At 47.0% G+C, this 26,754-nt stretch overlaps 1 protein-coding gene across 2 annotated transcripts in view; it reads right to left on the reverse strand.

Annotated features, from left to right (window-relative positions):
* The window catches only part of GRAMD1B (GRAM domain containing 1B), a 1,455,160-nt gene that overhangs the window by 866,135 nt on the left and 562,271 nt on the right, over positions 1–26,754 (reverse strand). Inside the window, exon 1 of one of the 2 annotated variants that reach the window (XM_086956959.1) lies at positions 4,960–5,078. The exons of the other annotated variant lie outside the window; for it this stretch is intronic. Coding sequence (XP_086813085.1) covers positions 4,960–4,982 — 23 coding nt within the window. The 5' untranslated portion in view covers positions 4,983–5,078. Of the gene's footprint in view, positions 1–4,959; positions 5,079–26,754 lie in introns of those variants that run through there. 2 annotated transcript variants of the gene reach the window in all.

The following is a 26,754-nucleotide window of genomic DNA, read 5'->3' on the forward strand; positions in this document are numbered from 1 at the left end:
GACCTTCGACATTCTATTCTGACTAGAAGACGGAAGACATGTCCCTTGTGGTCAAGGAGTGACCACCCTGGGCAAACAGGCACCACCAGTCACTTGCCGGTCTGCTTTGTCGACGCTCCCACTGGAACCCGAAGACTCAGCGACACAGGAACTAGACTCTCAGACTTCTCAAACTCCGACCACTTCCACAGCAAAGCTGAGACCCATGGCGGACACGAGAGACGTGGGACCGGACACCCAGGACATCCTGCATTTTTCTAACTGCTCGACTATCGAGTACCCTCGCAGTTGTGCATTGGGGTACGATAAGCCCCAGACCTGAGCGCTATTTGCACCGAAGCTCAGCCCGCCGCACTCCATGAGTGCCGCGTGGGGCCCACTCTTGCATTTCAGTTCGACGCGGCTTCCCGGTTCCTTGCCCGTTGGCTAGTGAGCCCCCTGAAGACTTTCCTCTTGAACTAAACTGCTTTCCTGGTTGCTCCAGACTTGCTCCAGCTTCCCTTCAAAGGAGAACCGCCACAGACCTTGCTGATCTGCAACAGAGCCAATCTCGACATCCTGCCTGGGTTGTGTTTGCCAAGACTTGTTGGTCCAATCCAGATACCGACACCGCAGTCAACTAGATCCATTGTAGGACAGCTCGAATTCAGCGCCTGGTCATCATCGATGCCTCCTGGACCTCGTGGCTGAAGAGACAAGCTCACCTTCACCTTCAAGCACACAACATCGCCTGGTTCCTTCCTGGTTCCTTCCTGGTCACTGGCTCGTGACCCAGACTCTGTCCCCTCTGCTTTCAGGTTCTTCACATCGTCAATCCACCCTTGGATCCACCGGACACTTTTCCTCTGGTCGCCTGCAGCACTTCTTTGCAGCTCTCCATAGAAAACGATGATGAAACTCGACACCAAAAGGCACCTATGCACCCGGCTTCCCTGGGTGAGGTAACACGAGTACTCGGGTGCTCCCGTGGGTCTTGTCTCTCGAAGTGTCCTAGTCTAAAGGGGTTTTATCGTAGTCCATCCGGAAGTGTCCTAAAACAGTAACTTTGTAACTTCTTCGTTTCCTATTATAAGTCAATGGTAACTTGCAACTGTGTTTAGACACTGCACGCGTCTCCCGTGGGCCTCCTACTTCCTAACCCTTGGTTTTTTAGTGTAGTCCCAGCGATTCTACAGGCCCTAGGCCTGCTGTCTAACTCTCATGTGGCTCTTATACCACTTCTTTAGTGTATGGTTTGTGAGGCCCCTAGAGCATAACTGTATTTGTGCAACTTATCGTATGCTAAATGAGTAACTTGTGATGTACTTTTACCTCTGACCTCATAAAGAGTGCAGAGGGGTTGTGTTTAGAATAAATACATATATATATTTTATATATACCTTGTGTGGTGTCCTTTCATTTGGTATACAAGGGATTATAATTGGTAAAACAGCTTGTTTCACATGTTCTCTGAAGTCTTAGCCTAAGACTGCTGGTTCATGCTACCACTAGGATAGCTTGTCTATAAGGTTGACTTTACAACCACCATCAATAAGGGTCAATTAGACTGGTGCAAGGTGCCCACTAGAATAGTGGACATCATATGCCAGGCTAACTTCTCACAGGTGAGGCGAGGGGAGACGGCCCGACTCTCAGCCAAAGGTAGGGATATGCAGCCGCAAGTTACACCAGGCCGTGCAGCAGTCGATTTAAAGCCCATACAAGACTTTTTGCGTCGTCAGGAATGTGGGATGCAGCGGATAATGGTCGGATGATTTCTCGGTCAAGCAGAGCCTCACAGCAGTGCAGCCATCTTGCTGGGCGCCCTCTAGCGCCCCGGGGTAGCAACTCTAAAGCCAACATTCGCCACAGGTGCCTTCCTTCAGATTAGGGATGGGCAAAATATTCAGTTGTGCTGGTGGATTTGGAAGAAGTTTGGCAAGTTCGCATTGAGTTCTAGCTAAATTCCGATAAATTGGCGAATGGCGGTATTTTTTCTCACATGTGCGCCAAAAATGTGAGTCAGTGAGCGCGATTTAGCGTCCCCTATCGCGTTTTTCGGTCGCTAGAATGACACTTGGTGAGATTTTTCCAATCCAGGCGGTTTCAAACCGTTCGCAGTCGGAACACTGCTGCTCAAGTAAAAAGTCTTTTTGAGTAGCAGTAGAATCAACTCGGGTACCTGCCCTCTCTGGCACGCAGCATGGTACCATTCTCACTGATTTTATAGCACGGAACGATCTCCCGGTGCTAAACCCAGCACGTACAGCATGCATGCCTATTTCCGCCCATTGGCAGAGCTCCGCGGAATCTTGCTAATTTTTTTTTTTTAACTTGTGGAATTCCGCCGAGTCAAATTCCACGATTTCCACCCACCAGTATTCCAGATGTCAAAATTACCTCTGGAATGCCAGGACGTGCAGCACACCAACAATCATAGCACACAAACTCATAGACACACTCTCAGTGGAGAAGTGTGGCTCAATGGTTAGAGCGGCAAACCCTAATGCAGAGGTCTGGCCCGGGACCAGGGTTCAATTCCCCGCCTGGGCTGGTCTTGGGCTCAAAAATTCCACGGACCTGATAATTCTCGCCTCTGTGCCTATTCCAATCATGGAGTCCCGCTCTGCAACTCTGGGCAATAGCTTGCTTAATCTCCACAACGGCCCCCACAACGCTAAGGATGCCTGGCTTCCACCTTGGGGATGCCCAGGAGTGGACGCCTCACAGGGAAAGTCAGGATGGGTTCCTCAGCGGTATTCATACAAGCGCCTTGAGACCCTTGCGGGTGAGTAGTGTGCTATACAAGTATCAATTTACATTTCCTCTCACATACATTTACTCACACAATCTCTGACACTCAAATACACAAACTCTCACAGTCACAAGATGACACTTATATACTCTGTCATTCATACTCTCATATTTCCAATCCTATCGTGCTGTGCAGTGCTGCTGCCATATCGGTCTTACCTGTAAGTGAATATAGGTGCAAACGTTTTCCCTCTACAGTTCAAAAGTCAAAATAAATTACAGTCAATGGTTATTTTCAGGCACGATAAGAATGAAAGAATGCACTTCCATAAAATAGGTCACCAGTTTACATGCGGCTCAAGCATTGATAATTTTGGAAATTGGAATATTGAATCCTGGAAATGAACTAGAATACTCTTTTAAAACATTTCATCCAAGTAATGTCATGCAAGACTCCTTCAGGCAATCCAGGCTTTTAAGCCACCACCACTTTATTGGGATAAATGCAGCATTCTGGTGCCTGAAAAGCCAGGACTAGTTGAATATCTCATACAAGAAACTGACCATTTGAAAATGATGTAAAAAGATTAAAACACAATTAACTTTTTTTTTTTTTAATCTTTATTCTTGAAAGTGCTGAAAGATTAATTAGTGAAGTGTTGAAAAGGTGGAGAGTATAGCATTTCATGGGTAGATTTTAGCATCACAATGCTAACTGGCAGACACTTTTACTCCTGTAAAACAATGGAACATTACTGCCCATCACAGGACAGCCTCCAAAGGCTGTGAGCCCGATTTCATAGCCCCACCTGCTCCACCTGTGGTCACGCTACACAGCAGTGTCAGCAGAAAGCATTTGAATGTAAAATATGGATAGATAGCCACACTGCTGGCGCCTAAGTTGTGGCCGAGCCCAAGCTTGCGAATGTTTCCAAAAAGTCACTCGGCTAAAATATTGCTGTGGCTCGAGACCCAATTGCCCATAGACATCGGTGCACGTTTGAGGGTTGAAAGAATGAGGGGTGGGAAAGCAGGAAGTCTGAAGGCCTGAAATAGGGGAGCTATCGCAGGGAGGCCAGTGCAGAAAAGCTGGTAGAGAAAACCCGGAAGTAGTAAGCCTGGCAGGGAAAAGGTGAATAAGGGAAAGCTGAGAGGGGGAAAGGTCATCTGCGTAACTGGAGAAATAAGATTTTTTTTAAAACTCGCTGTAAACGTTGACTGTGGGAAGGCTGAAGGGGTAAAGCTTGGCATTTGATAGACTGTCAGTGCAAAGCTTGGCATGTGAATGAATACCTTGCAGTGAAAGGGATGGAAGGCATAGCTGCCAAGTTTCCCAGGTCCTGTGTGATGTGCTAATCCAGTCCAGATTTTTTTCTGTAGATTCCAGGACTTTTATTCCCATTTTATAATGGAAGAAACGAGACTACAAGTCCCAGAATTCTATGAAAAAAATCTGGCAGCTCATCTTGCATGGAGCTAAGAAACTTGGCAGGGCTGAAAGGGGCAGTGGAATCGTTGCATTTGGAAAGCTTGGCATTGTAAGGGTGGGAGATGAAACGTTTGTGGTCGGAAAGGCTGGAATTGGGAAAGCTTGGATGGAAAGGCTGGTGTGGAACGGCTGTCCGAGGCACGGTAAGGGTGGGGGGCAAGGAGGAAATAGATCACGATGACACAGTGAAAAGGTAGAAGGTGGTGCAGAAGAGGGAGAGACTGCAAGAATCCGCAGTGGATAGACAGACAATGAGGCACGCAGATGCACAGACTAGAGAGGCAGAAAGTGGAGAGAAGCCGAGTAGAGAGACTGATTGCAGGAAGGTAGAGTGGAGAGACAGACCGCAGAGAGGTAGAGAGTGAGGAGACAGCCAGCAGAGATGGCGAGAGGGGAGCTGCACAGAGACGAAGGGGTTATAGCAGCAAGTGCTGAGGGCCACCATCACGAGGGTGAGTTTGGAAATGGGGGAGCAGGAGACTGGCGGGCTGGGCTAAAAAGGCAAGGTAGAGACAGAGAAGGACTAACAACGGAGGGACTGGGTTGGAGAGGTGCCGGGTGGTAATGAAGATAGGGATGGTATTCGCTTAGACTGCAGGCGGGAGAGAGAGAAAGAACAGAAGCATGTGAGTACCCAAAAAGGTTTGACATGGAGAGAGTGAAGAAGCAGACGCTGGAGGGAAGGAGTTGAGTGCAACGCAGAAGAGGCAGACACGGTTATTACTGTTTCGGCTTACCAGGAAATCCTGAAACCTTTCATTAATGCGGGGAGGATAATCCGGGGGCCATATCAATATCCGGCTTCGCGCTGCTCCGGCTGTCCCGGGACATGTTGGAAACATCAAGCCGGCAAGTCTCTGAGGAGGAAGACTCCGTTGCAGTGCACCTCAAACAGGCAGGACGGGGTCGGGCCCCCGCCCCTGGGTCGGACCCACACTCTTCCTTCTCTGAATCCCTCATCATTTCTTTCCCCCTCTCTCACTCTTTGTGCCCACCCTTTCAAGTCATTTCCTTTTGACTTCCGATTTGTCCGAATGTTCTCTCCTTTTTTTATTCGACTCACACGTTGCCTTCTTCTGTTTTTCCCTTCTCTGGAGTTTTTGCAATCTCGTTGTTTTCATCTCCAGTTACCTCACACCCTATCACCCAATCTTACTATTCGCTTTCATTCATATACCTCTCTTCTCAGGCATTTCTCATTATTGTCTCGAGTCTCTGCAGCACCCTTCTACCTGACCTATATGTCTGGCTCTACAGTCTGCCCTTCCGGTGTTCCGGCTCTTCTTTCCTCCCTCACGTCATCTGGGAGCTTTGCTGACAGGGACCAATATCGCTGCACACAAAACAGCAGCCAACTGCTGCAGCTCTGCTGGTCCTGCTGCGACTGAGATGCTTTAGTGATCATGTGCAATATTGATGAAACTGCGAGCTGGAAAACCAGTCCTGGAATCCCTGCCAGCAGGATAAGATTCTCATGGCAGCACAGGGATGAGTAAGAGAGGGCTGGGATGAAAGTGAAGGCAAGGGGCAAAAGAGGCAAACATGAATGTAAATAAACTTATCAGCCATCTTGACTGCCAAAAGAACACAAGATGGGTGGGACCCTTTTGTCCAGTTCTGAATTTTTAGTCCGCTGTACTTTCCATTCTGCTTTTTTTTTATACTACAAAAATCAAAAGCAAACGTAGAAGCTGAATATTGTAAGCGATGTAGAAGTGGAGCTTGTAGGAAGGTGGAATCTGACTATATGGTTGCTCCCGCTTTTTTCTGGTGTTTTTGTGTTTTTTTTTACTTACTTTGGCTGGGATCCTGCTATTCAGGGCCCCAACCTATCTGCTTTCCTCTCTAAAATGATTGCAGGTACTTTATGTACACTCAAGATTGGTTACTGGGTTACCCTTGTGAGTCCATAGTATATGGTACCTTAGGTACTAAGTATAAATGTTTGATTTGTGATAGTGCACTCTTAGTTCACCTGATTTGTGCGTTTCAAATATGATCATACAAGTCGTTGGTGCATAGGTTGGTACCCTACTGAGCTCTTAGGGTATGTATGAAAAGTCTTGACATGTGTGCTCTGTAGAAACAGGACTCACTCCTTCCTTGCACTCCTTTCTCTTTCATTCAATTCTTAATCCATAAATTCAAATACTTTTTCTTTGAAATGAGTGACGAACGCCGAGGTAGCGAGGGAAGATTATCATGATCGCGCACCAGAGAAATAATCCCCTGATGAAGAGCGTAATGCTTGAAATGCATTGGGACTAATCACAATCATGTAAAAACAGCATGAATGATAGATGAAGTATATGAATTGAAAAACTCGCTACAAAAGTGATTTGAAAATGAAAATAAATTTTCAAAGAAAAAGTATTTGAATTTATGGATTAAGAATTGAATGAAAGAGAAAGGAGTGCAAGGAAGGAGTGGGTCCTGTTTCTACAGAGCACACATGTCAAGACCTTAGGTACTAAGGGCATAGGTACCCCAGAGGCCTACCAGGGGCTGAAGCATGTATTATTCCACCCCTGGGAAGCCTTCCAAAATGGCACCACAGGTCTGCTACTGCAGCCTGGGTAAGGTTGTGCATTCACCCCTTACTAAGATAAAGCTTACCTATATCTACCTTTAATCACTGACAAATATAAACCTGGAAGTCACTCCTATGGCAGGCCTTCTCAATCCTGAAGGCAGAGTGCATGGTTTTGTGTGAAAGGGTGCCCATGTATGAGCAGGACCCCTCTGCAGTTTTCAGAATCTATTCTCTGAGGCTGTTCTGTGATGCAGCCAGATCATATACTCTTAAGTGCATTATAACCTTGTGGTAAATGCTAACTTTGGAATGGATTCCTAGAAACATGTCATGTCATGTTTGGTGTCAAATAATTTGGAATCCTACCCCCTCGCCAGTCCTGCCGGCGGGGGTAAAATTCCACCCTTCTAGAGGGAGAAGACATGTACACACTAATGTAACCTGTAATAGTTTAAAAGAGCCCCAGCATCACAAAATGGATGCTGCAGCCACAGACATGAGTCTGGCCTCCTGCTGCTGGACGAAACTCTGGCAGAGATGCCTGGGCAATAGGTTTCCTGTCACAGGGAGGTGTAACCACCTCCCAGACAGACTTTAGTGTATTGGGGCTGGGTGGGTGCATTCAGAGAATGCTTTTCAGACAGTGCTGGGGGCACACTTGGTGTCCCTGTGCATACCCAGTTAAAACTGGTTGCAGGGGCAATTAGCCCCTGCTCTGGCGCAAAACTGGACAAAAGGAATAGGTGTAACCACCCCTCTTCCCTGACCCTCCCATAGGTGGGTCCCCAGAGTCTGTCCAACCCCTTTCTTAGTATAAGTATGGGAACCCAGTCCTTAGGACTTCAGATTACACCTGGATGAAACTCTGCAACCTATATCCTGGAACTTCGACATTCTACATGACTAGAAGACAGAAGAATCTCCCTTGGGGTTAAGGAGTGACTCCCCTGTTCAAACAGGCACCAAAGAAGCATCTTGCTGGTCTGCATTTCCAAGGCTCCCGCCGGATCCCGAAGGCTTTGTGAGTCAGGACACAGACTTCTAGACTTCTCAGAGGCTGACACGAGATTACAGCAAAGTTGAGACCCGTAGCCCTCACGAGTGATGTGGAACTGGAACTCTTGGACACTGTGCACATTTGCAAGTGCATCGACTTCCCGAACTTTTCCGAAGTTGTGCATTGGGCTAGCCCAAGCACCAGTTGCACTGAAGATTGTGGGCCTACACTCCATGAGTGTTCCGTGGGCCCACTTCTAGCATTTCCGCTCGAGGCTCCTTCGTGATCCCTGGTCTGTCCCATGGTGGGTCCCCCCAATGGTAACTCTTCTGTCTCTTGGGCTTACCTGGTTGCTCCAGACATGCCCTGACTCCCCACCGAGTGGTAAAACTATCAGACCTTGCTGGTCTGCAACAAAGCCAATCTTTGCTTTCTGCGTGGGTTGATGTTGCCAAGGTTTGTTAGATCCAACCCAGATAACGACACCGTAGCACTCGACATCCTTTGTGGGACAGCTCAAATCCAGCTCCTGGTTGTCGCCGACGCCTCCTGGTCCTCGTGGCTGAAGAGTCAAGCTTCACCTTCTTCACCTGAATCACCCGACATCGGTGGGCATCTGCTCATCGCCTTCCTGGTTACAGGCTAGTGACCCAGACTCTGTCCACTCTGCTTTCAGATTCTTCAGATCTCCGATCCACCCTTGCATCCACCCAGACACTTTTGACTTGGTCGCCAGCAGCACTTTGCAGCAGATCGCCATTGAAAACAACGACGAAACCTGACATCAAAAGACACCTATGGACCCAACTTCCCTGGGTGAGGTAACTTGAGCACTCCAGTGCTCCCGTGGGTTGAGGTCAGTGGACCCCAAAGAGCCCCCTGTCCAGAGGAACCCCCCATCAGCAGATGAGGGGCACCCAGTCTAGTAGCCCTAGCCAGGTGAGAATTCCTCAACCCCCTGAGGGAACCCTTTTGACATTGAATCGGGACCACCCCCAGATGGGCTCTGTTGGGCAAAGGCAAACCTGGGACCCAGTGGTCCCAAACCTACCATGTCCCTCCAGTGTCCCAACCAAAGGGACCCAACCCCAAGCTGTAGACAGCCAAAGGTTGACCCTTAGAGCCAAGTGTAATCCCGCGCGATCCACTAGCGGGGATTCCAAGATGGCACCCACTAAAAGCACCCGGCAAGTGGAGGTGAGCGTTCTAGATGCCGCGATGCTGCACGCTCGTCCGGAGGAGCAGGAGGAGGCTGAAAAGGACGCTGAGGAGAGAGAAAACATTCACGTCGCCCTGAAGGAGGAACCCGAGACTGAAGCACTTCAAAAAACCCCAGGAAGAGCGAAGAAGCCCAGGAGAGAGGAGAAGACCCAGAGTAACCACACTACTGCTAGAGCGCACTAGGACCCTCACTGTTAGACCCTGCACTACCACCTCCCCGGGGACAGGTGACGGAATACTACCCTCTTTAGTCATAAGGACTGACTATTGTTTTGTTTCTTTTCTGAGGGCCATACAACCCCCAGTTCTCTCTCTCCAGTGGACTTGGCTGAGACCATCAGGAAACCACCACATTAACACCCAGGCCCCTAACAGATGACCAAGACTCTTCGGACAGTGAATGGACTGAACCATAAGTAAGCCTCCTATTCTTTTGTTTTGTTGTTTCCCCCTTCTTATTCTTTTTATTGTTTTGGCGGCTCCAGACATACTCATCTCTGTGTATTCAATAAATCCTTTTTATCCCACACTCCTGCCTAAGTGTCCTGCATAGTTGGATGACCACAGTGGTGTCAGAAGTGGGATCAAGTCATTAAAGACTGACATGATACAACCCATCACTATGGAGGCTATGGTCACTCAGCTGGCAGAAGGACAGAGACATCTCCAATTGATTACAGAACAGCAAAACCAAGAAGCAAAGAAAGAAACAGAGGCAATCCAAAACGCCTCAAAAGCGCAAGCCACTCTCTTAACCACCAATCAACAAATACAAGATTCAGCCATCCTACGTCTCACTGACGCAATTTCTACAGCACGGGTACACCCAAATGTTCCTAGCTCTGTGCTCCAAAAATATCAAGAAGGGGATGATCCTGACTACTTCTTCGTTAATTTCGAGAGGGTAGCAACCACAGCCACTTGGCCCTCTGAACGGTAGGGCCAATACATAGCTCCACTCTTATCGGGTGAATTACAGGCTGCATATCAAGCGGCCAACCCTTCTGGTATTACTCCATACCCCGAGATTAAGAAAGCCATATTAGAACGATTAGGACATGACACCGAGTAATATAGTTAAGCAAAAGGGGGTGGTGATGGACAGAGTTTCTGAACTAAGCAGAATACTCTCACCCAGTCAAGAGATCAGGGCTTGATCCAACACCGTTTTTTAGCTCACTGCACCATCCCAGCTCAGAACCTGGCTATATGCAAATTAGTCTGTCCCTGGCCCAGTGCATCATGGGAACAGGGCAGACCAAACTACCAAGCCAATCAGGATTCAAGCAAGCCGGGCCGAAGACGGCTGAAATGCCAGAAACCGGTCCCCGGTAGCTTGTTTCCTTCCCAGTGAAAGAATTGGCTTGGTAGTTTGGTTTGCCCTGTTCCCATGATGCACTGGGCCAGGGACAGACTAATTTGCATATAGCCAGGTTCTGTAGCTGGGATGGTGCAGTGAGCTAAAAAAACGGTGTTGGATTAAGCCCTGATCTCTTGACTGGGTGAGAGTATTCTGCTTAATTCAGAAACTCTGTCCATCACCACCCCCTGTTGTTTAATTACCGAGTAATATAGGGCAAAATTCCGTAAGGAAAGATGGGTCACAAGTGACAATCCCAGGGCCCTGGGATTAGAGACCTTGGGGAGAGATGGTTACAACCCATTATATCATCCATGGAGGTTACAGAGAGAATATATTTGGAGCAATACCTAGAAGCCCTCCCCACCAACACACGTTCCTGGGTAAAACAGCACCCCCACTTAACTTTGCAGGCAGCAGTCGACTTAGAATGCTCCTACCATAGATCGCCAGAATCTAAGACACCTCCTACACGTATCACGCCAGTTCCCCCAAGAACGATTCCCAGACATAGCGAAGGCTGACTAGTGGGACAAATAAAAGAACTGCCAAAACCACCCCGTACCCCCTTACTACTCCAGCAGGACCCCAGTATTGCAAATGCTCAGAGTGGGGCCATATCGCTAGAAATTGTCCAATGGAAAGTGAGGGGGTGGAACCCATGGAAGTTGGAGTCACTCGAGGAAGGGTATTAGTTACTGGGGATAAACCAACACAGTACTGGAAGGACAGTCGTCTTAATGGACATATTGTCAGTGCCTTGTTAGACACAGGATGCCATCATACTGTAGTAGCTCAAGAGCTGGTTCCACTTAACCAAATCTCGGCTGAACCACAAATACAGGTATCTTGTGTTCATGGGGATTTACCCTCATACCCTGTGGCAAACGTCCTGATAGAGATTGAAGGAGACCCCCAAGTAGGCCAGGTAAGGTTAGTACCAGGTCTCCCAGAGAAAGTACTCCTAGGAACAGACTTACCCCGGTTTGATAAGTACTTAGCGAGTATAACTGGGAAGGGCCGAGAAATCGAGTGGCTAAGGGACTCCACTAAAGACATAACACCAACTGTGACGAAAACCCCAAAGACAAGATCAGAAAAAAGAAGAGAACGCGCAACGTATGCATCAATTTTGACCTCCCACGTCACTTGTCTTCTTTCCTCCTCAGAGAATAGCAGTTGGCCATCCCGAAGCTTTAGAACAGCACAACGAGATGACAGCACCCTAAGAAATGCATGAGATCAAGCACAAGAAGAGAACCTCCAAAAGGTAGGCCCATATTTTTGTGTGAGAAATGGTCTCCTGTTTTGAGTAAGTGGGGATCCTGGTCATAAGAAGACAACTCCTTGTACCTATGGCGTTTCGACAACAGGCCCTACATTTTGCTCATAGTCAGACGGGGGGGGGGACACTATGGATAGGAACATACCTTGTGGTATATACTAGAAACGTTTTACTGGCCAGGAATATATAAGGAAGTAGCCCGGTTTTGTTCCTCCTGTAACAGATGCCAGTTGTTCAATCCCTCCACCGATAAAAAGGGACCATTACGTCCTTTACCCATCATAGATGTCCCATTCAGGCGGGTGGGAATGGACCTTGTGGGACCCCCTTTACCTTCAGCTAGGGGCCACCAATATATACTCGTCCTGGTAGATTATGCCACCAGTTATCCAGAGGCCATACCATTGACATCAGATACGGACGGCAGTATATCACCCCCAGACAGATGGTCTGGTGGAGAGGTATAACCGAACCATAAAAACTCTCCTAAAAAAATGCATTACTGATACGGGGAAAGACTGGGATCGCAAGCTTCCCCTGGTGTTATTTGCAAACAGAACCCATGATCAAAAATCCACAGGGTTTAGTCCATTTGAGCTCTTATTTGGACGGCGCCCTTGCACTCTATTAGAGATGGCCGTCGAACAATGGACTGAGGAGGAAGATGAGGGAAAGCCTTTGCCGTCATATTCGGCAACATTAAAGACAACATTAGCTACTTTGTGGAAAGAGTACACCAAAACCTAGAAAGAGCCCAACAAAAGCAGAAAACGAATTACGACAAAAACTCCCGATTCAGGGTACTAGCAGTAGGAGACAAGGTATTAGTTCTCCTGCCCTCCTCTGAAACAAAACTCCTAGCGACCTGGCAAGGACCATATACCGTATTAGAACAAGTGACTCCCTTTACATATAGAGTAGCTGTTCCCCGAGCAGGACATCACAGACAAGTGTACCATATCAATCTATTGAAAAAATGGGAGGACCCACCCCCAAGCGCTGTAGCTCCCATTAACCACGTTACCCACACCAATCATGTAGAAATACCTCTTCATCCGACCTGTAGAGACCGCCTTGAAAGACCCAACACAGGGGAAGCAGTTAGCTCGGTACAAAGACAACAACTGTATACACTGTTAGATGGTTTTCCAGGACTATGCTCAAGCAACCCAGGGCGTACTTCCCTGGTACACCATAACATCCAAACAGAAGCAGGAAAGGTAGTAAAATTAAGACCTTATTGAATCCCTGAAGCCAGGCGACAAGCGGTAGTACAAGATGTACAGGCCACGCTACACGCAGACATTATCGAACTCTCCTACAGCAATTGGTGCTCATCGGTGGTGTTAGTCCCGAAACCAGATGGCAGTTTGAGGTTCTGTATAACTTCCGCCAATTGAACGCTCATTCTAAGTTTGATAGCTATCCTATGCCAAGGGTTGACGAGCTGGTAGAGAGACTAGGAGGGGCCCAAGTAATGTCAACCATGGACTTAACAAAAGGATTCTGGCGAATACCCCTTAGTGAAACAGCTAGAGAGAACACAGCTTTTTCCACTCCCTCTGGTCTGTACAAGTTTAAAGTCATGCCCTTTGGCCTACATGGGGCCCCCGCTACCTTTCAAAGATTAATGGACGTCATCCTATGAGACCATAAGGAATATGCAGTAGCCTATCTCGACGACATTGTAGTGTACAGTCCAAATTGGGAAACCCACCTACAACATCTGCGTCATGTCTTTCACTCCCTACACAAATCAGGACTAACATTAAACCCAAAAAAGACCACCCTAGGAACAGAACACATAGAATATTTGGGGTACACTATACATGCAGGGACAATAAAACCACAGCACAATAAACTAGAAGCCATACAGGGAATCCAGCGACCAACCACAAAGAAAGATGTATGAGCCTTCTTGGGCCTAGTAAGATATTACAGACGATTCATTCCTAACTTTTCCTCCATTGCTTGTCCACTCACTGACCTGTTATCGCTCCGACATCCAAACAAAAACAGAATGGACCACCAATCAGGAGGAAAGTTTCAACACTCTAAAAAGAGAGCTATGTCAAGCGCCTGAGTTAATGTGTCCCGATTTTCATAAATCCTTTGCCCTGCAAACAGACGTCTCTGATCGAGGTTTAGGTGCTGTTTTATCACAACCTGACCAGAATGGGGATCTCAAACCCATACTATACCTCAGCCGAAAGTTATTCCCTCGTGAGACCCATTATGCCACCATGGAGAAGGAGTGCCTAGCCATCAAATGGGCCATGGAGGCCTTACAGTACTATTTGCTAGGAAAAACCTTTTTTTAGTTACGGACCATGCCCCCCTCACCTGGCTAGCCACAAATAAAACACACAAGATGATGGACGGAATGTTGCACAATGGCAAAACATTCACCCCAGTCACAGATCTGGGTTTAATCCATCGTTATTTTGCTCACCAAGCCACCCCAGTTCAGACATGGCCATATGCAAATCAGTCTTGGCCCTGTGCCTCATGGAACAGTCCAGCCCGAACTGCAAAGCCATGTCTTCCCTGGATCGGAATCAAGCATCCTAGGACCGGTTTCTGGCTATCAGCCTTCTTCAGGCAGGATAGCTTGACTCCAGTGGCGTAGTGAGCACGGGACCCATGTCTGGGCATACCGTTCCCACAAAGGATGAACAGCAAAACACACAAGATGATGGACGGAATGTTGCACAATGGCAAAATATTCACCCCCACAAATAAAGACACAAACCCCAAAGTTCTCCGTTGCTTTCTGTCATTACAACCTTTTTCTTTCCATGCCCTCCATGCACCAGGCAGAACTCAAGGGAATGTGGAATTCTTATTGCGATATCCTGCCACTGTATGGCCCCATCGTCCATACTGGGAAGGAAGGCAATGTAATCCAGTGCGATCCACTAGTAGGGATTCCAAGATGGCGCCCGCTGAAAGCACCCGGCAAGGGGAGGTGAGCAATCTAGATGCTGCAACGCTGCACGCTCGTCCGGAGGAGCAGGAAGAGGCTGAAAAGGACGCAGAGGAGAGTGAAAAAGCTCTTGTCGCCCCCGAGACTGAAGCACCTCGACAAAACCCCAGGAAGACCGAAGAAGCCCAGGAGAGAGGAGAAGACCCTGAGTACCCGCCGGAACCGCTCAGAGGCACCGCACCTAAGTCCAGCTGACCCGGAGAAGAGGAGGGCGGTGAGACTCCCTCTGCCACGACCCCGGAGGGCCGTGGCCCCAAGAAAGTGAATTTTCTTTCTTACCTGACTGCGGGGTGGTGGAAACTGGGTGTGTAACCACACTACTGCTAGAGCGCACTAGGACCCTCACTGTTAAACCCTGCACTACACCTGCCCGGGGACAGGTGACGGTATACTCCCCTCTTTAGTCAGAAGAACTGACTTGTTTTGTTTCTTTTCCGAGGGCCATACAACCCCCAGTTCTCTCTCTCCAGTGGACTTGGCTGAGGCAACCAGGAAACCACCACATTAACACCCAGGCCCCTAACAGATGACCAGGACTCTTCGGACAATGAATGGACTGAACCATAAGGAAGCCTCCTATTCTTTTGTCTTGTTGTTTCCCCCTTCTTATTTTTTATTGTTTTGGCGCCTCAAGACATACTCATCTCTGTGTATTCAATACATTCTTTTTATCCCACACTCCCACCTAAGTGTCCTGCATAGTTGGATGACCACACCAAGTATACCTCAGTCATGGAAAGAAAGGAATACATGGTGACCAGTGATCTGAGGAAGCTGAGACCAACCCTATTAAGGCCTCACTTCCCCACTCAGACACCTCACCAGCCTTTTACTTTACCAAAATACACCTCAAGTAGTAATGCCCCATGGTGGAGACCCTCTCATACCTTTAGGTTGAGGGTTTGCTTAGTGGACCATAAGACAAATGGTAACAATGCCAGTGCAGGTACTTCCTTATATGGCCACTTAGTCAATAAAGGCTCACCTGGACAAGGTTAGCCTAATCTCCTTTTGTTGGGGGGGGGGGGGGTGTTATGTAGGAAAGTGGAATCTGACTACAAGGTTGTCCCCACTTTTTTCTGGTGTTTTGATGGTTTTTTGACTTAGTTTGGCGGGGCTCCAGCCTATCTGCTTTCCTCTCTAAAATGATTGCATGTACTTTAAGTACACTCAAGATTGGTTACTGGGTTACCCTTGTGTGTCCCTAGTATATGGTACCTTAGGTACTAAGGGCATAGGTACCCCAGAGGCCTACCAGGGGCTGAAGCATGTATTATGTTACCCCTGGGAAGCCTTCTAAAATGGCACCACAGGTCTTCTACTCCCGCCTGGGTAAGGTGGTGCATGCACCTCTTACTAAGATATAGGTTACCTATATCTACCTTTAATCACTGACACATGTAAACTTATAAGTGTTAGGACCTGTAGCTCTTAGGGGAATCAAGGCCTTTCGAGTCCTGTACCGAGTGTGTTGTAATGTGTTTTTTTTCCTACCAGGGACTACATGTCCCAGAATGCCTTGAGGCGTGATCTGGAAGCCTTGCCTCCTTTTGCACCAATCAGCTGCTGTCTGGGAGGTTCATATGTCTCCTCCCTCTTCTTGGCGGTGCTTGGTTTTCATTCTTGGATTCCTGCCTGGTGCCCGACCCGAGTATCGCTGATACTGTTCCTGTATCCCCGTGAACTGTGTTCGTGTTCCTCCTTTCTTCCCCATCCCGGAGATAGCGCTCCTCGAGACCGCGTGGGCTCACGCGGTCCCTTTCAAGATCCTCTACGGAGTTTTGGGTTCGAGTCTCCTGCCTTTTCCTTTGCCGACGTGGGATTGGATTTACCCTGCCTCCTCCCTAACGGTTCACAGGTGTGACGCCTGGAAACACTGCCTGGTTCCGTTCAGTCTCTCTTCGGCTCCCCTGTGCCTCCGCACCTACTCAATATTTTGCTGAGAACTCTCTGCCTTTTGTTTTGCGGACAAATCTCCGCGTAGTTATTTTGGTGCACTGTGACCTGCCGGTTAAAGGTTGCGTGTTGAAGGATCCTTGGTTATCATTTCGCACGCATTTAGGAACGTTGTGTTTTTTTGCCTACGCAGAGAGGATTAACTTTTACCTACCTTATCTTTTGTTGGATGCTACCTATTGGGAATTGATTCAAGACTATTATCTATCCCAAGGAACTACTTATCTTTTATTTCGGAGAGACCAAAGTATACACCCATCTTTTGGTTCGTATATACCTTTTCTTTCTTGGAAACCTTTTGGGTTTTTTGCACTCCATGGGCAGGTAAGAGCATTGCAGCACACTTGGTACAGACACGTATTTGTCTCTTAGTTTGGTGTCCTTTTTTGAATCCGCTAAGGCCCTGTTGTATGTGTTGTTTTCTTTCTCCTCTGCAGGTTACTGCGTCCTCATCGTTTATCATTCCCGAGTGCCCTATCTTCTATTTAGGAGACCTATGGGTTTTGGTCTCTCTCTTTTCTAACGACCACTCTGACCTGTGTGTTTTTATATTTCACTGGGTGTGTGGTGTCGTTGGTAACAGAGGGAGACACTGTCTACACTTCTGAGGAAGCTGGTTTCTGCCTGGAACCTGTTGTGAGTCCGACAGAAAACCAAGCCCACGTTTTATTTTCCTCCCGAGTGTAGACAGTCATGGATGACGCAGCCATGCTAGGCGAGGCAGATGAGGTAACTTTAAGAGAGTTAGCAACCACAGTGGTGAACTTGCAAACGGAACTAAAGTTAATTAGAAATGATAATCAAAGGTTACTAGCGGAAAACGCCCGATTAATAGAAGCCAGTAAAAACCCCGAGTTACAAGCTAGACATAGAAAAAGTTATATACAACCCTCTCACTTTCAAGCGTCTAGCGTTAGCTCCTCGGGAGCCTCTCAGGACTCTACCACTCCCGTACAGGTTACGGTAGTTACCCCACCTCAAACTCCCTTAGCAATGCCTGAAAGATTTAGCGGAGATAGTCAGAAATTCAAAGTCTTTATGAATCAATGCCACCTGATGTTTTTGTGTAAAGCTGCTTCATTCCCGGATGACGCGGCTAAGGTCGCCTTTATCATTTCCTATTTAAGCGGGAATGCTGCCTCTTGGGCAGTGGCTTTGGTAGAAAATGACGATCCAGTGTTATATAACCTTGACCTATTTAAAGAAAGGATGAAAATCTTTTTTCTAGGCACACATATATGCAGGCGAGTGATAACGAGCTTCTTAACTTAAAACAGGGTTCAAAGGATTTATTGACATATATCACTGCCTTCAATAGATTAGTGACAGAGACCCACTGGCCGGACGATAAGAGAACTTCTATATTTTATAGAGGTCTGCGAGATGAACTAAAAGACATCCTATCACAAATCGTGGACCCTCCTGAAAACTGTGCTGAATTCATTGACCTGGTGGTCAAATTAGACCACAGACTGGCTGAAAGAAAGGGAGAAAAATCTCGTAGTGACCTCCCTAAGTTCTTAATAACGAAGCCGGCGAAGAGTGATCCAAAAGACACAAGCGAACCCATGCAAATAGGAGGTATTCGTGGCCCATTAACTCCAGAAGAAAAGGAAAAAAGGCGCAAGCTAAATCTTTGCTTATATTGTGGAAAGGCTGGCCATTATGCCCGTGAATGTCCTGTGAAGCCCAAAAATACCTTGAGTGGGGGGTTGCCGAAATACTCTAAGACTATGCCTTCGGAAAACTAGTTGACTTGGGGAGTACTGAGGTCGCTCTTCCAAGTCCCTCGCTGTCTCAGACCTCTAACTATGCGGCTAACACATATTCATCCATTCCTAAGCCTTTTACCATTTCAGTGGTGTTAGTGTTGCCTTCACAGGGAAGACATTCTATGGCTCTTCTTTTGGACTCAGGGGCAACAGGTAACTTCTTGGATATTACTCTAGCTAAATCCTTGGGTATGCAGTTCATAAAAAAAGAAGTGCCTGAAAACGTCAGAGCAGTAGACGGGTCTGCCCTATCATCGGGGATGTTGAAATACCATACTCCTGACATCATTGTGTTATGTGACAATGGTCATAGTGAGAGCATATCCTTTGACCTAATTGATACCCCCAATTTCGGGGCTATCTTGGGAGTACCCTGGCTTCAGACTCATAATCCCCACATAGATTGGGTAGCCAGAACTGTTACCCTACGCTCAGCTCACTGTCTTACTCATTGTTATAGAGACATCAACCACTGGCATACTCCTGTGTATTGTACCTCTACCACTATTGACGGGGCTACATTACCCTCTGAATATAGACAATTTGCTGACGTGTTTGATGATGTAAAAGCAGTGGCCTTACCGCCACATCGTTCCTACGATTGTAGGATAGATTTAATACCAGGCGCTGATTTACCTGTTAGTCGCATATATGCGCTTACGGAAACAGAGACTAAATACCTGCAAGAATATCTGCAAGACATGTTGGCCAAAGGCTTCATCAGTCATTCCACCTCTCCAGTGTCATCCCCCCTTTTTTTTATTCCTAAACGGGAAGGGGGACTCAGAGCTTGCCTAGACTACAGAGTATTGAATAAAGCCACTATAAAAAACAAATATCCTCTTCCCCTCATTTCCACACTGCTTGATCAGGTTAGGAAGGCCACTATTTTTACCAAACTCGATTTAAGAGGAGCCTATCACCTGATCAGAGTTAAAAGAGGGGATGAATGGAAGACTGCCTTCCGAACGAAATTTGGGCTCTATGAGTACAACGTCATGCCCTTTGGGCTATGTAATGCTCCCGCAGCGTTTCAGTTTTTTATAAACGAGATACTGCGGGAGTATCTGGACATTTTTGTCATCGTGTATATCGATGATATACTGATTTATTCCTCTAATGAGTCTGAACATGTGTCCCATGTACAAGACATATTGGGAAAACTACAAGAACATCACCTATTTGCAAAACTTGACAAGTGCATCTTCCATACCCACAGCGTAGCCTTTTTGGGATTTGTTATTTCCTCCAAGGGGATACATATGGATCCTGCTAAAATTTCTGCCATCATAGAGTGGGCAAGTCCCACTTCCGTAAAGGAGATTCAATCCTTCCTAGGATTTGCCAACTTTTATAGAAGGTTTGTGGACCATTTTTCTGACCTGGTAGCTCCCATCACACGCCTGCTTAAAAAAGGGGTTGAGTTTATCTGGGATGTGGAAGCTGAAAAAGCCTTTCAGGCTCTTAAGGTCAGTTTCACTTCTGATCCCATTATGAAACATGCGGACGAAACGCAACCCTACTTCTTGGAAGTAGATGCTTCACAATACGCGGTGGGTGGTGTGTTATCGCAACGTGACTGCCTAAAAGGTACCCTCCATCCTATTGCGTATTTTTCAAAAACCTTGACACAATCAGAACAAAACTATACGATCGGGGAAAGGGAACTCCTTGCAATCAAGCGAGCCTTCCAAGAATGGCGTCACTACCTTTTAGGTTCCCCTCATGTGATCACTGTTTATTCTGATCATCAGAACTTACAATACTTCCGAACAGCTAAAGCCCTGACACCGAGACAGCTACGTTGGGTTGCATTTTTTGGGGAATATGATTTTTTGATTCACTTCAGGCCAGGAATAAGACAGGGTAAGGCGGATGCTTTATCCAGACTGGGTAAGGAGAACAAGTGAGTTCAGGAGAAGCCGTTGCCTCTTATGCCTGAGAGTAGACTAGTGGCTATAGGGGAAAGAATTCCTGATTCACGTACCTTCTTGGAGCACTTAGAACAGGCTTATGCCCCTTTAGATCCGCTCACCTGGTTACAAGACTCAAAAAACACCATCGTGGACAATCTGTGGTATCATGACAATAAAATCTTTTTACCTACTACAGAATTGCACCACCTTGTTTTACAATGGTGTCACAATATGCCCTTAGCAGGTCATCCGGGGGAAAACAAAACTAAGAGTCTCTGTCAACGATGGTTTTGGTGGCCACAACTATCGCATGATGTTAAGCATCACGTCAAGACCTGTCCCACATGTGCCCGCCAAAAGGCCTCACATTCTGTACCTGCGGGGTTACTACAGCCCCTTCCTGTTCCCAACTGTCCCTGGACTACCCTTAGCATGGACTTTATAACAGATTTACCCAACACTCATGGATATACCACAATTCTGGTTGTAGTGGATCTGTTGTCCAAAATGGCCCATTTTGTACCCCTAAAAAAGATCCCCTCAGCAGTGGAGTTAGCAGCGGTGTTTATCCGAGAAATGGTCCGGTTACATGGGTTACCTTCTGTTATAGTATCAGACCGGGGTCCCCAATTTGTTTCTAGATTCTGGCAAGGGTTATGCAAATCTCTCTACATTGATCATAGGTTATCCTCAGCCTATCACCCCCAGACAGACGGTCAAACAGAGAGGACAAATCAAACCTTAGAGCAATATCTCAGATGTTTAATAACCACCTCATGTCAGGATTGGGTAGAGGCACTACCTCTAGCAGAATTTGCGTATAATAATTCTACACACACTGCTTCTAAGATCTCTCCGTTCTTTTTCACCACTGGTTATCACCCCAAAATACTCCCTCTTGAGGTACTCCCCTCTGATACGTTGAACCCTGCGGTTCTCGATCATCACCAAACCCTGTTACAGATATGGGAGCAAGCCAAAACAGAATTAACCCAGGCGAAAGAGCAAATGAAGGCCCAAGAGGACAAACATAGAAGACCTGCTCCCGTTTATTCAGTAGGTGATAAGGTTTGGTTATCATCTAAGAACTTGAGACTCGAAGGGCCGCGTAAGTTACAACCACGCTATCTAGGGCCCTTTGAAATACAAAAAGTCATCTCCCCGGTGGTTCTCAAATTGGTACTGCCCCCTGATATGCTGATACATCCTGTTTTTCATACATCCCTTTTGAAACCTTATGTGGCCCCTCTACTCCCGGAACCTCCTCCACCCCCAGTCATGGTTGAGGGAGACATCGAATACGAGGTGCGAAGAGTTTTAGACTCTCGCAGGCACAGGGGTAGACTCCAGTATTTAATTGACTGGGTGGGTTACCCTCCAGAAGACAGGACCTGGGAACCAGATGAAAACATTCATGCCCCTAGACTGATACGTAGGTTCCATGCTCTTCATCCCTCCAAACCTCGACCAGTGAGTAGGCCTTTAGGGGGGGGTACTGTTAGGACCCGTAGCTCTTAGGGGAATCAAGGCCTTTCGAGTCCTGTACCGAGTGTGTTGTAATGTGTTTTTTTTCCTACCAGGGACTACATGTCCCAGAATGCCTTGAGGCGTGATCTGGAAACCTTGCCTCCTTTTGCACCAATCAGCTGCTGTCTGGGAGGTTCATATGTCTCCTCCCTCTTCTTGGCGGTGCTTGGTTTTCATTCTTGGATTCCTGCCTGGTGCCCGACCCGAGTATCGCTGATACCTTTCCTGTATCCCCGTGAACTGTGTTCGTGTTCCTCCTTTCTTCCCCATCCCGGAGATAGCGCTCCTCGAGACCGCGTGGGCTCACACGGTCCCTTTCAAGATCCTCTACGGAGTTTTGGGTTCGAGTCTCCTGCCTTTTCCTTTGCCGACGTGGGATTGGATTTACCCTGCCTCCTCCCTAACGGTTCACAGGTGTGACGCCTGGAAACACTGCCTGGTTCCGTTCAGTCTCTCTTCGGCTCCCCTGTGCCTCCGCACCTACTCAATATTTTGCTGAGAACTCTCTGCCTTTTGTTTTGCGGACAAATCTCCGCGTAGTTATTTTGGTGCACTGTGACCTGCCGGTTAAAGGTTGCGTGTTGAAGGATCCTTGGTTATCATTTCGCACGCATTTAGGAACGTTGTGTTTTTTTGCCTACGCAGAGAGGATTAACTTTTACCTACCTTATCTTTTGTTGGATGCTACCTATTGGGAATTGATTCAAGACTATTATCTATCCCAAGGAACTACTTATCTTTTATTTCGGAGAGACCAAAGTATACACTCATCTTTTGGTTCGTATATACCTTTTCTTTCTTGGAAACCTTTTGGGTTTTTTGCACTCCATGGGCAGGTAAGAGCATTGCAGCACACTTGGTACAGACACGTATTTGTCTCTTAGTTTGGTGTCCTTTTTTGAATCCGCTAAGGCCCTGTTGTATGTGTTGTTTTCTTTCTCCTCTGCAGGTTACTGCGTCCTCATCGTTTATCATTCCCGAGTGCCCTATCTTCTATTTAGGAGACCTATGGGTTTTGGTCTCTCTCTTTTCTAACGACCACTCTGACCTGTGTGTTTTTATATTTCACTGGGTGTGTGGTGTCGTTGGTAACAGAGGGAGACACTGTCTACACTTCTGAGGAAGCTGGTTTCTGCCTGGAACCTGTTGTGAGTCCGACAATAAGTCACTCCTATGGCAGGCCTTATAAATCCTGAAGGCAGAGTGCTTGGTTTTGTTTGAGAGGGGGCCCAAGCATGAGCAGGACCCCTCTGCAGCTTTCAGAATCTATTCTCTGAGGCTGTTCTGTGATGCACAAAAAATCAAAAGAGGGAAGCGTAGAGGTTGAGATAGAATCACCCTCCTGAACAGTTCATCTAAACATAAGGATTCTATCAATGTGTGGAGGTGCAAGATATTTTTAAGGATTTTTACAAAAATTTAATTAGAGTGAAGTGATAGACTCTCTCTTAGAGATGTAAAGATGAGAGCACATGTGCTTGTTTAAAATACCCCTCACACACTAAAAAAATCCGTTAGTGTCATGCTTCATCATAGGGGTCTTCCCGTCCCTATAACGGGGCGGGGCGTGCTGCGACCAGACGGACTACGCGGGAGCACTATAAATCGTGACAGAGCTATGTGTAGGTGTAGTGATGAAAAGTGGAGTGTAGGGATCTAACTAGTGAGTGCAAAAAATATAAAAATTCCCTGGCTAGTAGAACAAATACACTTTATTGGAGTCTCTGGCTGGGAATGTTAAAAAGGGGATGTAGGTAGAGCAATTACTGACTACCAAGTCGACATGTTTCATAGGCAGTCCCCTACTGCCTACTCATCAGGACCAAATCGTGATCCCTACTGTGAATAGCTCAGTTCTAAAGAAGTAGGCCTACTGTCCTACAAATATACCGGCAAAAATAAGCTGGATATTTGTGCCTCAGGGCATGAGCTGGCCTGGGTGAAGCAAGGCATCAAAAAATAAGTGCCAAAAAACGGTGACCCTTGGTCTCTGTAAAGGAAAAGGAAGAAAACGAGGGAGAAAGCACAGACATATTCATGTCATTACTGCTGGTCATGAAATGTGCATCGTTGATACGCTTTGATATTCACAACCATAGCCAGTTTGGTAGAATTCGTAATGCTAGGTACAATTACCTTCACCGTAGGTTTGAATATATTAATCAAAATGCACCTCTTGTTGTTGGACAGAGTGTACGTCATATTGACCAGAACCATCCAAATGGACGTGGTTCATTCATAACCCATCATACATACATTAGTGGCTCAACACATTCATACAAACGATCCCAAAAGCATCAAAAAGGACATCAATATTTCGTATTTTTTCAAGATCGATATTCTAGACACAGTATATCGTATTTTCTCAGCATAATTATTCTAGAAATAATGCCAGTGTAGATGGTCACAAAATACACTCCTTATATACATACTTTTTGGTAGTTCTCTCAGTGCCCCATGAGCTGGCAGGAGGAGGGAGATTAGCGCGGTCTACTGAAAAATAGAAGTGGCCGCCCCCACTGTTAGATGTGGTTCGTTCGTTTCCTGACAGTGAAATGGCCCAGTAACCCGTTTATTAATTATGCTGAGAAAATACGATATACTGTGTCTAGAATATCGATCTTGAAAAAATACGAAATATTGATGTCCTTTTTGATGCTTTTGGGATCGTTTGTATGAATGTGTTGAGCCACTAATGTATGTATGATGGGTTATGAATGAACCACGTCCATTTGGATGGTTCTGGTCAATATGACGTACACTCTGTCCAACAACAAGAGGTGCATTTTGATTAATATATTCAAACCTACGGTGAAGGTAATTGTACCTAGCATTACGAATTCTACCAAACTGGCTATGGTTGTGAATATCAAAGCGTATCAACGATGCACATTTCATGACCAGCAGTAATGACATGAATATGTCTGTGCTTTCTCCCTCGTTTTCTTCCTTTTCCTTTACAGAGACCAAGGGTCACCGTTTTTTGGCACTTATTTTTTGATGCCTTGCTTCACCCAGGCCAGCTCATGCCCTGAGGCACAAATATCCAGCTTATTTTTGCCGGTATATTTGTAGGACAGTAGGCCTACTTCTTTAGAACTGAGCTATTCACAGTAGGGATCACGATTTGGTCCTGATGAGTAGGCAGTAGGGGACTGCCTATGAAACATGTCGACTTGGTAGTCAGTAATTGCTCTACCTACATCCCCTTTTTAACATTCCCAGCCAGAGACTCCAATAAAGTGTATTTGTTCTACTAGCCAGGGAATTTTTATATTTTTTGCACTCACTAGTTAGATCCCTACACTCCACTTTTCATCACTACACCTACACATAGCTCTGTCACGATTTATAGTGCTCCCGCGTAGTCCGTCTGGTCGCAGCACGCCCCGCCCCGTTATAGGGACGGGAAGACCCCTATGATGAAGCATGACACTAACGGATTTTTTTAGTGTGTGAGGGGTATTTTAAACAAGCACATGTGCTCTCATCTTTACATCTCTAAGAGAGAGTCTATCACTTCACTCTAATTAAAATTTTTGTAAAAATCCTTAAAAATATCTTGCACCTCCACACATTGATAGAATCCTTATGTTTAGATGTTCTGTGATGCAGCCAGACCATATACTCCTAAGTGCATTATAACCTCGTGGTGAATGCTAACTTTTGGTGTCAAACACTTTGGAATCATAAGCCCCCGCCAGTCCTGGCGGCGGGGATAGAATTCCACCCTTCTAGTGGGAGAAGACAAGTACACACTAACCTAACCGGTAATTGTTTAAAGGAGATCTAGCATCACAAAATGGATGCTGCAGCCACAAACACCAGTATGACCTCCTGTCGCTGGATGAAACTCTGTACAAAAGGGGGTGGTGATGGACGGAGCATCTGAATCAATCAAACACTCACACCCAGGCAAAATATCTGGGTTTAATCCATCACCGTTCTTTAGCCCACTCTGCCACCCCAGTTCAGACATGGCTATATGCCAATCAGTCTGACCCTGTGCCTCATGGGAACAGTCCAGCCCGAACTGCCAAGCCATGTCTTCCCTGGACCGGAAACAAGCTTCCGAGGACCGGTTTCTGGCATTCCAGCCGTCTTCAGCCCGGCTTGCTTGAATCCAGTGGCAAAGTGAGCAAGGGACTCACGTCTGAGCATACCCTGCCACACTTATGGCGGACAAAAGCAGTACAAAAGGGGGTGGTGATGGGCGGAGCATCTGAATCAATCAAACGCTCACACCCAGTCAAAAGATCTGGGTTTAATCCATCACCGTTCTTTAGCCCACTCTGCCACCCCAGTTCAGACATGGCTATATGCAAATCAGTCTGACCCTGTGCCTCATGGGAACAGTCCAGCCCGAACTGCCAAGCCATGTCTTCCCTGGACCGGAAACAAGCTGCCGAGGACCGGTTTATGGCATTCCAGCCGTCTTCAGCCTGGCTTGCTTGAATCCACTGGCAAAGTGAGCAAGGGACTCACGTCTGAGCATACCCTGCCACACTTATGGCGGCCAAAAGCGGTACAAAAGGGGGTGGTGGTGAAACTCTGGCAGGGGAGGCCTGGACAATAGGTTTCCTGACACAGGGAGGTGTAACCACCTCCCAGACAGGCTTTAGTGTATAAGGGCTGGGTGGGTGCATTCAGAGAATGCTTTTCAGACCATGCTGGGGGCACACTTGGTGTACCTGTGCATACCCCAGTTCAAACCGGTTGCAGGCGCACTCAGCCCCTGCTCTGACGTGAAACTGGACAAAGGGAATGGGTGTAACCTCCCCTCTTTCCTGACCCTCCCATAGGTGGGTCCCCAGAGTGTATCCAACCCCCATTCTTAGTCGAAGTATGGAACCCAGTCCCTAGGACTTCAGATTACACCTGGACGAAACTCTGCAACATATATCCTGGATCTTCGAAATTCTACACGACTAGAAGACGGAAGAATCTCCCTTGGGGTCAAGGAGTGACTCCCCTGTTCA

The sequence above is a fragment of the Lissotriton vulgaris genome, chromosome 2_1 (genome assembly GCF_964263255.1).
Source record: "Lissotriton vulgaris chromosome 2_1, aLisVul1.2, whole genome shotgun sequence".
NCBI lineage: Eukaryota > Metazoa > Chordata > Amphibia > Caudata > Salamandridae > Lissotriton > Lissotriton vulgaris.